General features: G+C 57.8%; 1 protein-coding gene across 1 annotated transcript in view; it reads right to left on the bottom strand.

Annotated features, from left to right (window-relative positions):
* ADCK2 (aarF domain containing kinase 2) overlaps positions 1–13,961 on the bottom strand; it is a 16,817-nt gene that overhangs the window by 1,503 nt on the left and 1,353 nt on the right. Inside the window, exons 2-8 of the mRNA XM_045288910.1 lie at positions 13,094–13,903; positions 7,767–7,913; positions 5,737–5,865; positions 4,548–4,643; positions 3,027–3,278; positions 2,423–2,551; positions 2,133–2,186 (exon numbers count right to left, since the gene is read on the bottom strand). Coding sequence (XP_045144845.1) covers positions 2,133–2,186; positions 2,423–2,551; positions 3,027–3,278; positions 4,548–4,643; positions 5,737–5,865; positions 7,767–7,913; positions 13,094–13,903 — 1,617 coding nt within the window. The remainder of the gene's footprint in view (positions 1–2,132; positions 2,187–2,422; positions 2,552–3,026; positions 3,279–4,547; positions 4,644–5,736; positions 5,866–7,766; positions 7,914–13,093; positions 13,904–13,961) is intronic.

The following is a 13,961-nucleotide window of genomic DNA, read 5'->3' on the forward strand; positions in this document are numbered from 1 at the left end:
TTCCAGAATTTTGGGGGGTTACAACCTTGTGTATATACATGGCTTAAAATGAGTAATTCCCAGATGATCCCAGAAGTGTGAGTCAGGAGGAACGATCTCCACAGCTCCGGGGCCCTTTTCTAGAAGACCACACCCAGCGGGCTCTGCTCCAATGGCAGCATGTCCTCTGGGCTGGTTAGTGATCTCTCCTCTCCAATCAACCAGCGGGCCAGCCGGGCCGATCTTGCAGCAAGTCTGACGCAGGGAAGTACGTGAGGAGCAGGCTGAACTGGAATGGAGGAATGAGGAGAGCTAGGGCGTGCGTGCGCAAGACTGCCCCAGATTGGGAACAGGACGGACGTGATTGCTGACTTAGGGGGATGTTGGGTAGCACAGCCCCTGACGAGACAAACTGGCAGAGAGCTGCCATTTCAAAAAGTCACAGCCCTTCCACGGTGCCAGCATCAGTCGTTTGCAGACCTGTCCTGATTTCTACTTCTTTCCCTTCTGTCTGCAACACTTTCAATAAAAGCATCAAGATGGTGGTAGAAATAAATGACGAAGATTGGAAGGAAAAGACTTGATTCTTCTAGTTAGCAACACAGTGAGCACCATACTCGGCCTCCAGGATCACTTCCTGTCTCAGAGCCCACTCCTAGCCTGGACATCACAGCCTGACCCTGCCTAGCACACCATCTCAGTCCATTGCTACCCTTTGTGCCGCTCTGCAGGCTGTCCCTAAAAGAGGATTTCCTTAAGATGTGGTAGATGTCAAGAAACACCTCATAGTGGGTGTGGGAGACAAGGGACAAGCCACGTCCCAGAAGTCTGTCCACAAGTTGGACCGGCCAAACCAGAGTCCCCTTCCTTCCTCCGTCCCATTCATCCCCACCCATGCTGACCCACGTGGGTTTGGAGACCGTCGCTCCTCAGGGGAACACACAGCCTCATCCTTCTCCTTGGGAGCAGCGGGTAGGTTTGAACCCCCCACCTTCTGGTGAGTAGCCCAGCACCCAGGAAAGCATAACCAGGTTGCTGACGACATGCACACCACATGCTCTGTCAGGAGCCCCTTTCTGGAGGGGTCCACCTGATGAATCGCTCCTGGAGCCTGGGCCTCCCACACGGCCTGACCTCCATGTGCTGAGCTGACTAACTTCCGACTAACCACGCTCATCTTCTGTCCTTGCTCTGAAGACAGCCACTCTCTCCAGAGCTCCTGCTTGTACGATCTCACGGCCAAGCATACAGCCCACCCTTCCTCCACTGCCCACAGGTCACAGTCCAGGGCCAGATGGTCAGCAACCCACAACACCCTTCTTGTGAGCCCGGGGCCAGGGTTGCACATTTCTCCCCATGAGGTTCTATACTGCAAATCCTGCTGGTCTTTCTGCTTACAAAAACGCGAGTTTTCCTGGGAAAGCCCAAAGCTCAGCGTCTACAAGCTGAGCATGTGGATGGGGCTGTCACCAAAGGCATTTGTGAATCTGCCATTCCTCCGCGAGGGTGGGGGGCGTCTGTCATCTTCAGGTGGGACCCATCAGCCAGCGACGACCTAGCTGAACCTGTCACCAGGTCACCGCTCCCCGTCTTCCTTCAGGAGAGGCTGCGCGGGCGCTGGCTGGTCCTCCGTCCGTGGGTGCACCACTGCCCGCTGGGCCAGTCTCTCTCATTTGGGTTTGCTGCTATTCCGGTTTCCCCCATCATTCTAAACCCAGCGACGCGGTCTCCTTGGAGACGACCCTACCACCGTCGACAACCCACCGTCCCACAGAAGTCACGGCGGTGGGTACACTGGCCAGTCTGGAGAAGGCATGATGGCAGCGGTAACCAGATAGACGGCCCCTTCCACCGGGGCACCCCCACCCCAGCCACAGAGTGGGCAGTGAGAAGAAGGAGGGTTGACGTGCTGGCACTCCCCTGGGCTTGGTCATTGTCCCTTTCACAGGTGGTTACAATCCCAGGGCCGGGCGGTGCGGGGGCACCGAAAACAGGGCCCTGCAGGGCGGCTTAGAAAGCTCCTCCTGCCTTTCCCCGGGTGCAGCAGCTGCTCCCCCCACCCCTTGCGATCTCCCGAGGAGAGAAGCCTTGTCCCCCACCCTGGGGATCCAGGCACCCACCCCGAGAGCCTGCAGGAGTAGCCTGGGCCTCACCCTGTGCGTCATCAGTAACTTGAAGACGCTGGAGAGAAGACTGGAAACTTGAACCTGGAAAACAAGAGGGTTGCAGGGCAGAGATGGCAGGGCCTGGAGCCCACCCTGCCCCCCCCCCACAGTGCACCACACATACACGACACACATCACTCACACGCCACACTTGTACACACACACACACACACTCACACGCACCACACATGCACACCCCAAACGCACCCACAGCATCACCCCCACTCAGTCCCCCACGCATGCCCTTTCCACTCCCGGGCGGCCGAGCCCCTGCCCACCTTCTCCAGGGTGACAGTGTTCTTCCTGGCCTGGCTCACTAGCACAGCCATCTCGGCCTTGAAGGCCTCCACATCCCCACACTCGCTGGCCCGGGCGTGGTGCAGGATGAGCTCAGCCACCCTGTGGCCCTGGAAGAGAAACGAAGGAGGGAGGTGAACCCATGGGGTGGACAGAGCTGGGTGCTTGGCCCAGGTACCCCCACCCGCGCCCAACTTTCCCTCCACACTGCCTTTCACCTGTGCTTCCCTTTCTGCCCTGTGTCAGGGGACCCGGGCCCAGCAGTCTCTTTGGGTCTAGGGGGCCCTAATGGGCCAGGGGCCGACTCTCCCTGGATCCACTTGCATGGCTCATGGGCGTCCTGGTACCTACAGAGCTCACAAGGGGCTGGACTGCCCCTGGAATTGGCTGAGAGTCTCACAGGGGACCAGGCTCTCCCGGGACCCGCCTTCTAGGACCAAGCTCTTCCTCCTTCACCCCACCCTGCTCCCCCTCCCCCAGCCCTCCACCTCTGCCTTCCCATGTGCTCAAGACAGACCTCCTGCCCGCACCTCGTCTAATGCTCAGGAACTAGAGGGGCCCCCACAGCAGCCAGGCCCGTCTCACCTGCCCCATCAGCACAGCCAGGAAGACCGCCCGGAAGTTGCTCAGGTCAGCAGCCTGCAGCTCGGCCACGATGCCTGCGTCCAGCAGTACCAGCCTCAGGGGCTGTGGGTCAGGGAGGGCAGCTGCAGCCCACCTGGCCAGGCCGTCCCTCTGAGGCGGCCCAGACTCTTGGCTCCTGGGCAGACGGTGGACGCCTTGCACCAGGATGTTCCCGGGGTGGAGGTCCGCATGGACAAAGTTGTCCACAAATATCTGCAGGAAACCAGTGAGGGCCCAGCTCACCACCCCACCCCACTGAAAGGTCTGAAACCCACACAGGGACCCACCCAGTAGAGGACAGGTTGTGGGAAACAGAAACATTTCTCCCGTTGTCTCCCCCATGGATGCCAAACTTAGCAGCTCGCTACACATGGTGAATGACTGACACTCGGAGGCCAACAGAAGTAGGTCAGGGGTTATTCTTCCTAAGGGTTATAGCCACGCAGAGGAAGCAGACACCACTGTGTATCCCACAACAAGGAGGGCCCACTCTCTTCTGATAAGGACAGCAGTAGATTGTTTCCCTGAAGGAGAACCCAGGGAGGTCAAGCCCACTCAAGGGTGACCAAGGTTAGGCCACCATCATGAAACTAGGGTCCGCCCATCTTATCACATGTATACCACTAGTGCCTCCCCTTCCTATCATGTGTACACCCCTAGCTCATCCCCTTCCTGTTATGCTTATGCCCATGGTATATCCCCTCCTATTGCTTGCATTGCCTATTGTATGTCTTTACCTGTAATTAGGACGCATGCCCACCCCCAAAGATATATACGCCTTGGTCAGCAATAAATCGCTCTTCTCCTGCAATTCCTGCCTTCCACATCCTGACGTGGACCACCGAGCGGGGCTGAGGTGAGCACACTACCGTGAACTGTGTCTGACTCCATTATTTCAATCTCTCTTCCATCTTTCTTATTCTCTCTGACTTTACTATAATCCTTACTTATCACCGCTGTACAATCGCGCCTGCTGGACCCATGATGATTTGTTAGGGCTGGCTCCCTGGACAACAGGTCACCTTCTGAACAGTCCCAGCCTTGAAAGCCCGAGCCCATGCGTGCCTGAGTCGGCCCTGAAACTCACATGGCCCAGCACCAGCAGCAGCACCTCCTCGGGCGGGGCGGGAACGGGAGGCCCTTCCAGGCGGGGGCAGGATCTGGGCAGCAGCCGCTACCACCCCGGCTTCCTGTATCTCATTCCTCGATGAGCCCCTGGACTGGGCTGGGCTGGGATAGGCCCCCAACCGGCCATCTGTATCCTGCACTTATCTGATGCCCGGATCCCCCACCCACCCCAAAGGACTCCAGGAGTGACAAAATATGCCCACCTACCGATACACCCTATACACCCAAAACTCAGCCCGGTGCAGGCACACCGTCCCCACCCAGGAACTACCTGCCAGGGGCATGGGCACAGCATGGCCCCAAGACCGCTGTCCACTGGGTGGACAGACACACAGGCCCGCCCGCCATGCCTACCATCTTCAGGAGCATGCGGATCCCCAGCCGGGCAATCTGCCGCTTCAGCTCCGCGGGCACGGCTGCCTGCTGGTAGCGGGACACAGGCACGCTCTCCTGGGGAAGGGCAAGGGCAGCGTCACTGGGCAGTCTGCACCCCAGCTCTGTCCCCATGAGTGACGGAAAGGCCCAGAGCCTATCCCCCACCCAGTGTCCTAGCCTCAGCAGTGCGCATATGAGGAGGCACAGGACAACTCCCCCTGACCCAGAAGCTGCCGCAGGGGCACCAGTGGGCCCGTGGCTTCATGGGGGAGGAGGGGCCAGTGAAGGAACATTGTTTACAGATACAACCCCCACCCCGGGGCGGGTGACAAGTAGCACAAAATTCTACCAAGCTTCTGGGCTGCATGCTCAGGCCCCCAGGCTCCTTTCCTAGGGGCTGCGGGGGCTGCCAGCCTCTCCTTGGGCAGTGGACCTTGTTACCCGAGTGGCCACCCGGGCCCCCGTGCTGGCAGTTCTGGCCACGGTGAGTGGTTTTGTGCAGGTGAGAGTGGCGGCGTGCAGACTCACAGGGGCCCCTGTACGGGAAGGGGCACTGCCTGGGCCTGTGGTGGCCTCACAGCGGTGCCACCTGCGAGCCCCTGGCTCAGTTCCTCTCAAGCAACCCATCCAGGGTGCAGCAGAGGGACAAAACAGATGTCCCAGGTCCACCTCTGACACGCTTCAGGAGACTGGCCCGGGAGTGCAGGGGCAGTGGCCATGTGAGTTTGGCCCTTGCTGCGAGAGCACGGTGCCGCGTGCATGCCTCGTGACTCCTGTGACAACGCTGGCATGGGGGATGCCACCCTGTGGGGTGAGGAGATGGAGGTCGCCGACCAACTGAAAGCCATCGAGTCGATGCCGGCTCACAGGGACCCCGTGAGACAGCGAGGAACCGCCACATGTGGCGTGTTCGAGATATAGCTCTTAGAAAGCCTCATCTTTCTCCCACAGAGCAGCGAGTGGTTTTGAACTGCTGACCTCAAAGCTCACAGCCCAACATGTAACCACCACTCTGCCACCAGGGTTCCTGGCAGGTCACCCGACAGACCGGCACTGGGAAGATGGGCACTGACTTCCATTCCTCTCAGCCCCTGGCCACCACACCCCGTCCGTCCACACCCCTTTCTCCCAGCTTCCAGATAGAGGGAGGCCCAGCGGGCAGTCTTACTTCGTAGGTCTCCACCAAGACCTCCCTGGAGATGAAGGGCCGCAGCGGCGTGGGGAACCTGACGGCACTGATGTTCCAGAAGTTTCGCTGGAAGTGCTCCAGGTTCTGAGCCTCATAGCGCAGGTCAATCTACAGGGGAGAGCCACGAGGGTGGGTGCGGGTCCAGGGTGACTCCACCTGGCTGGCAGAGGCCTGCAGGCCTTCCACCAAGGCCCCCTGCCCAGCTGCTCTCACCCCTGGTGGCCGCAGACCCAAGACTCTCCCCAGACCCTTCCCGGCCTTGGGGGACCCGGTCCTGCCGAAAGCGCAGCAGCCTGGCTGCTCAGCCCAGGGCCCCCTGGGTGGTGCTGGCCTCAGCCTGGGCAGCACCCCCCTCCCACACCCCCCACAGGCTCCTCGAAGGGACTCTCGGCCTCCAGTCCAGACCCGACACTGGGCCAGTCCCTGTGGACACCACAAGCCCCTGAAGCTCCACCTGCACTGATCCACACCACCTGGTCTACTCCGTCACCTGGTGTCCCCACACAAGGGGTGGCCCAGAGCCACGAGTCTGCCACTTACCCCTTTCAGGCCAGTAGGTGTCCCCTCTCTCCAGATGCTCCGCCCCTGGCCCCGACTACATACGGGACAAAGTCCACTCCACAGTGCGACCTCCACAGTGGGCTGCCCTACCTACCTCCTTCAGCACCCAGCCCCCGCCTGCCAGTATCCTGAACTGCCCCGTCCCCCACCTCCAGGAGCACCCTAACTGCCCACCTCCCCGCCTCCCACAAGCACCTGCACCCGCCCACCCTCATCCGTGATTTCCACCCCTCCTCCGACTGGGATGTCTGCCGCTGTCTGGCCCAGCTGTGAGCTGAGGAGGAGAAAGGCCACTGGCACTGTACCCCAGCCCCTCCGGCCTGACTGGCAGTTGTACCCCGCCCCTCAGCCACACTGTTGGTGCTCCCTGTGTGCCGGGAGGACTGGCTGGTACGGGGCTTTCCAGAAGCAGCTCACCAGGCCTGACTGCTGAGAAGCCTTTGTGTGGGTTTGAACTTCCAACCCCTCAGCTAGTGGTCAAGTGTGAGCATACTCCAGGCACAAGTGGTTGGGCAGAAGCTACCTCTGCTCTCGTTGTTCTCACAGGATCAGAACCACACTGCTCCACGGGACAAAGCAATGCCTTCTGCCCACGGAGACGCACCCCTGGGACCGAGACCCTCAGCTCGGAGGGCGTCAAGGACACTGCGGCCCACTTCTCAGCCCGCATGCAGCCAGTGCGGAGGTCTGCACGCAGCCTTGGCCCCACCGGGCCCATCTCCCCAGTCAGCTTTGGAAAGCAGGCAGGGCATGTGGCCTGGCTGAGGATTGTTCTGCACTGCAGTGCAAGGTTAGCTGAGGCAGAAGCAGCTCTTTCTGTGTCACCACAAGCATGTCATCCCCCCTGGTATTTCCCAAGTGCTCTCAGTCACACGGGCCAGTGATCAAGCGCTGACCGGTAGGCTGTGGGAAAAAGGGACTAGCCACACCTTAAAGACCACCTCCACGGGGCCAACCACCACACCCACGACATCCTCCATGGGGGCCTAGCTGTCACACTGACAGGACCTTCCATGGGGGCCCAGCTGTCCCCCATGGGGCGCTGAGCATCCCACTCTGACAGGACCTTCCAGATTCTCTTCTATCACAGTGGCCCCACCCAACACACACTGAGGAATTGGGTGCTGGGTGCAGCCCCCTCCCTTAGCACAGGTGCACAGGGCTTTGCTAGAAGGGAGGCAGAACCATGTGGCATGGAAGCCACCAGGCTCCTGTGCCCTTTGTCACATCAGCCATCAGCATCTACCCACTACGGCACCACAGGCGAGAGGCCTGGGGAAGCCGTTTGCTAAGAGAACCACATTGTCGTCGTCGGTGCTGTCCCGTGACAGCACTGCCTCTAGGGTCTCCACTGGAAAGCCTGGGATCATACTGGGTTAGCAACCGAGCACTTCACTGGTGTGCTGCGGGGGCCCCTAGAGAGAGAACGGCGGGAGGGGGGGTGGTACCTGCTGGACCATGAGCTTCTCAAACTCCTCCACAACTTCGGGCAGGCTCAGCCACTTGATGCCTGGTAACAGCCCCAGGGCTCGGCTGCCCATCTTCATCAGCAGCAGGTCCATGCGCACCTGGGCAAGCAGGCCGGGGTGCAACACCTGCAGGAGATGGGTGGTGAGAGCGGCAGTGGTGGCCAGGGAGCCAACCCTCGCAGGAGGGACTGACGGGAAGGGGCCCCCTCACCCTACCAGCCTGCCCCCTGACACTGGAGAGGACTCCTGGGCACTGCGCTCAGCTTGGCCTCAGGAGTTGGGGCCAAGTCCTGTCACACATAAGGTGGTGGGAAACGCCTGTACCCTTTCAATTCCACATTGAGTGTGGAAGCCACGTTAGGCCGTGGTTCTCAGGGACAGGCCAAATAGTCCCATTGCGAAGCTTGGGAACAGTGTGAGCCTGGATCTCCCTAGGGGTGGGGCCAGAGCCAGCATGCTACTCACAGGCCATCCAAATCTCAGCCTCTGCTAGGGAAATGCTCCATGGCTGTGTGCCAGCCAGCAGGACCCACTGGACAGGGCAGCACCGCCAGGTGTCGCTTGGCTGTCATCTTTACCAAAGCAGTTCACCAGCTCACTCTCCCTTGGGGCCGCTGATGGGCTGGAACCATCCAACTTTGGGTTAACAGTCACGCCCTGAACCGGGCACCCCCAGAGCCAAACCCAATACCACCGAGTCAGTTCCAACACACAGTAACACTCTACCGTGCCCAAGGCGTTGCCAATCTTTATGGGAGCATTCGCCCCATTCACAGTACAAAGTTTAACAATTAAAATAAAAGTAAATCAATAAAAATCTCTATAGGAGCAGACAGCTTCATCACTTTCCCGAGGAGAGGCTCGGAGCGGGGGTCAGGGTTGAACTGCCGACCTTGTGGTTAGCAGGCCAAGGCCCAACCCACAGCACGCCTGTGTCTCGTCATGTGCTGGGGCCACAGACACCCGCAGGAGCAGAGAGGTGGGAGGCGCTGCTAGCAGCTTCGTGCAGGTCCCAGGTCTACCATTCACAGGGCCCCACTCAGCCCGCGCGGTCTCAGAGGTGGAGCGCGCAAGGAGGCAGAGGCAGTCGGGGATTTCATGTTCCTTGGGGCCACCATCATCCGCGCAAAAGCAGCAGTGAAAAAATAAACGACGTGCTGCATGCGTCGGGGAAGCGTGAGGCCAAAGAGCTCGCTCGAGTGTGAGAGAGCAGAGAGGCCACTTTGAGAACTAAGAGGTGGCCGACCCAAACCATCGCAGAGCTGACAAACCAGAAGCCTTTGGAGGATGGTGCTGGTGAAGACTATCCAATATGGTACGGACTGCGGGAGAACGAACCAATCTGTGTTGGAAAAGACACAGCCAGATGCTTAGAAGAGAGTCAGTGACGTCAGGTCGATGCTGACTCAGGGCGTCCCTACAGGACAGAGTCGAGCTGCCCCTGTGGGTTTCTGAGATGGTCGCTCTTCACGAAAGTCGTGCAGAGCCTCATCTTTCTCCCGAGGAGCCACTGGTGGTTTCAAACTGCTGGCCTTGAGGTTAGCAGACCAACGAGTAACCCAGTATGCCACCAGGGGCCCAGAAGAGAGGACACCGAAGACTATTCACAGCCATCCAGTGACACCGACGCATCGCAACTTGACAGGACATGGTAGAACTGCCTCTCTGAGTTCTCGAGACTGCAACTTTTCACAGGGGTAGAAAGCCTCAACTTTCTCCCGAGACCAAACACCGAACTCACAGCCATCAGGTCAATGCTGACTCTTGGCAATCGGCTTTCATGAGAAGAGAATAAACGACTCTTCAGTCAATTCTTGCTCATCTCACTGCCACTGAGTCAATACTGATGCACAACCCTTTGTCGTGGTGGTGGTGGTGTGCCATCAAGTGGGCTCCAGCCCCTCGCGACCCCATGCACAATCAAACAGAACACTGCCCGCTCCTGTGCCATCCATACAACTGTTGCTATGCCTGAGCTCCTGGATGCGGCCCACTATGCCAGTCCATCTAGAGAGCCTTCCTCTGACCCGCCACTTTACCAAACATGATGTCCTTCTCCAGGGACTGGTCTCTCCTGATAATATGCCCCAAGAGATGTAAGATGAACTCTTGCCACACCTGACTCTCAGGAGCACCCTGGCCTGACTTCTTCCAACACTGAACTGTCTGTCTTCTGAGCAGTCTGTGGTGCCTTCAATAGCCTTCCCCCGCACCACAATTCACACACATCGATTCTTCTTCAGTCTCCCTGTTCAGTGGGCAACTTTCACACGCATATGACGCAATGGAAAATGGCTGGGGCCAGGTGCACCTTAGTCCTCAAAGTAACCGCCTTGCTCTTCAATTCTCTAAAGAGGTCTTGTGCAGCAGATTTCCCTAATACATCTTTTGGATCTCTTAACTGCTGCTTCCATGACCACACTTTGTGGATCCAAGCAAGACAAAATCCTTGACAACTTCAACCTTTCCTCCATTTAGCATGTTACCTATGGGTCCAGTTGTGAGGATTTTTGTTTTCTTTACATTCTGTTGTAATCCATACTGAAGGCTGCAATCCTTGATCTTCAGCAGGAAGGGCTTCAAGTCCTCTCTTTCAGCAAGCACGGTGCTGTCATCTGCACACCGCAGGTTGTTCATAAGCCTTCCTCCCATCCTATGCCACACTCTTCACATAAGCCAGCTTCTCTGAGGATGTGCTCAGCACAAAACTGAACAAGTGTGGTGAGAGGATGCAACCCTGACGCACACACTCCCTGATTTTAAACCAGGCAGCGTTCCCTTGTTCTGTTCGCACCACTGCTTCTTGGTCCATGTACGAGCTCTGCATGCACAAAGAGAGGTATTCCAGAATCCCCATTCTTCTCAAGGTGACCCACAGTTGATTGTGGTCCACACAGCTGAATGTCTTTGCAAAGTCAATGAAACACAAGTAAGCATCTTTCTGATATTCTCTGCTTCAAGCCAAGCTCCATCTGACATCAGCAATGATATCCCTTGTTCCACGTCCTCTTCTGAATCCAGCCTGAACTTCTGGCAGCTCCCCGTCAATGTGCTGCCGGGACCGTTGTTGGATGATCTTCAGCCAAATTTTAGCTGTGTGTGATGATATCAATGATATCATTCTATAGCATTCTGTTGGGTCGCCTTTCTTTGGAATGGGTTGGCCAGGTAGCGGTCTGCCAAATTTCCTGGCAGAGACGACTGCGTGCTTCCGGTGCGTCTTCAGCTTTCTGAAACATTTCAATGGGCACTCCGTCAATCCTGGAACCTTGCTTTTTGAAAATCTTCCTTCAGCACCATTGGTTCTTGCTCATATGCTACCTCCTGATATGGTGGGCTGTCGGCTCGTTATTTCTGGTCCAGCGACTCTGTCGTCTTTCCATCTTCTCTGGATGCTTCCTGTGTCGTTCAATGTTTTCCCTGTAGACTCTCTCAAAGTTGCAAGTTTTAAGTTTCAGATATGTTGAGCGTGTTCTTCCCTTTTGCTTTTCTAATTCTGGGCCCCTGTAAGACAGGGTTGAACTGCCTCTGTGAGTTTCCGAGACAGCAACGCTTGACAGGAGCAGAAAGCCCCCATCCTTCCCCCTCAAAGGGACGGGTTGGCAACCCCATGTGTAACCACTATGCCACCAGGACTCCAGAAGCGAGGCTGGCGAGATTCCATCGTACAGAGGGAACTGTACATGAGTCAATCCTATGAGACTTCAAGGGCAGCATCTGCCCCCAAACAGAGGTAAGGCGGCAGGAAGGGCCCGGAACGAAGGATGAATGGCAGCAGGAAGCCAGGGCAGTGGGAAGGGTGCTGTAATGTCAACAGGGTTACAATGTCACCAAATTTGTATAAATTGCTGAATGGGAAACGAATCTGCTCTGTAAACTTCCATGAACACAACCGAAGCCACAAACCACCATCACCTTGGGTGTACCACAGCCAATCTACCCCGACCCTTTCACACTGGTCCTTCCCCCAGGGCCGTGGCCAACCATGAGCTGCTTTCAAGTTGAGCCCAGACTGGTGAATCTGCACAAGAAAGGTGCCTGGGTGGTATCGTGGGTTATGCACTGAGCTGCGAATTATAAGGTCAGTGGTTCAAACTCACCAGGAGCTCAGTGAGGATGAGGCTCTTTGCTCCTGTGAAGACCTAAAGTCTCAGCAACCCAAAGGGGCAGTTCTACTCTGTCCTACACAGTGAGTGCCTTTGAGGTGGAACGGACTAGAGGGCAGGGGCCGGGTTTGGGGCGCACAACAGAATAAAACACAGGCCCGTCCTGCACCATCCCCTCAATGGCTTGTGGATAAGACATGTTCTGCTGCGGTACACAGGGTTTCCAGTGGCTATTTTGGTGGGAAGCCTTACTTCCTAGTTGTGGGAAACAGAAAGATTTCTCCCAAATTGTCTCTCCCAAATATATGTTAGACTTAGGACACTGCTTGCAGCTAATGGTAAATGATTGTCAGCTGCCAGACTACTATCTGGTCCCACCACTATAGTGAGCCAGAGAACAGGTCAAACCTGCTCAGTGACATCCAAAGTTAGGCCACCATCCTGAATCTAGGATCTGCCCATCTTGTCACATGTGTACCCCCAATACTGCCCCTTCCTATTACGTGGATACCCCTAGATCGTCCCCCTCCCATTACTGTATTACCTATAGCACAACCCTTTCCTGTGATGTATGTCTTCACCTGTAATTAAGGGGCTTGCACATCCCCAGAGAATATAAAAGCCTTGGTTAGCAATAAATAGCTCTCTCTCTCTGCATGTGGACCACCAAGTGAGGCTGAGGTGAGCATGCTACCATGAAATGTGTCTGACTCCACTATTTCAATCTCTCTACTATCGCTCATGCTCTCTATGACTTTACTATAATCTTTACTTACTATCGCTGTACAATTGCGCCTACGGACCGTGATGATGGGTTAGGAGTGGGTACCTGGCACCTAGTCTGTTTGGGTCAGCCTGGTGGTGGCTGCATGCAGTGCACTGACCAGGAGTGCAATGTGGGTCTCCATCATGGAAAGTGAGGAGTCTATCCGGGAGCCACACTGTCCCTTAGCAAGGTAGGTGGTCCCTCTATGCTCCAAGAAAGAGAGGATGCCAAGCCTTCCCCCCTTTCCTTGGCCAGACTGCTCACACCCCATTTCCCTCAGCTTGCACGTGATGGCCAGCCCAACAGAAACCAAAGGAAGGCAGTGGAGGGGGGTGATCTGCAGGGAGGGGTCCCAAGCTGCAGCCTCGTGGGAGTGGGCTGCGGGCTGTTGGGTTAGAGATGAGAAAAGCCCCGCTGGGAGCCCCGGCACTTACTTTCACAGCCACAGGGACGAGGTGCTTTGGCTTAGGTGGGTGGCCAGGGCGTGATGTGTCCACCTCTACAACGTCCACTTGGGGGAGGAGCAGCCTTTCTAGAAATGACTGGTCAGCAAGGGTTCCTTCAGGCTGCTGGCCCTTCCCAGAGGGTCCAAAGCGCTCTCGAGAGCCCCCTAGGGCCCAGACGCCCGCCCCAAGGGTCCGGAGGCTGTCCTCCCCCAGGAAGGCGGTGTTGGCGTGGGCCTTGTAAACCTGAGCCACGCAGCCCGAGCCCACGGGCTCCAGGTGCTCGAAGCAGAGGGCCTGGTCCCAGGTCTCCCCGAAGGCTTGCTGCAGGAGGCGGCGGGTGTGCGCCCAGGGGTGGGGCGTCACGCGGACGTGCAGCCTGGAGAAGACAGCGCAGAAGGGTTCCGAGAAGATGTCGCGCCTGGTGCTGGCCCACTGGCCCAGCTTGATATAGGTGGGGCCCGAGGTCTCCGTGGCCTTCAGCAGCAGGCGGAGCCAGAGGGAGGCCACGCGGGGGTCGAGGTAGGTGACGGGGTAGAGCAGCAGCAGGGGCAGGAACTTGACCAGCAGCACCCCGGCGCGCAGCCAGAGCCGCAGGTGAGCCAGGAGCCCACACTCCACCTGCCCCAGCGTCGCCACCGGCTCGCTGCCGCCGGGGCTGCGGGGACACAGGCTCTCTGGGACCCGAGCGCCCACCTCCTGGCAGTTAGAGACGAGCCTGGGCAACGTGCCCAGCAGAAGCCAGCCGAGACTGCGGGGATACTCGGGGCGACAAGGGGGTGCGCCCCGCCCCCCGCGAGCCTCCAGGCGCCGCAGGTGCACCCAGCAGAGACGGAGGGAAGAGCGTCCGGCCGTCCCC

Source organism: Echinops telfairi, unplaced genomic scaffold (assembly GCF_000313985.2).
Source record: "Echinops telfairi isolate 266 unplaced genomic scaffold, ASM31398v2 ScPeMD7_23;HRSCAF=83, whole genome shotgun sequence".
Lineage (NCBI taxonomy): Eukaryota > Metazoa > Chordata > Mammalia > Afrosoricida > Tenrecidae > Echinops > Echinops telfairi.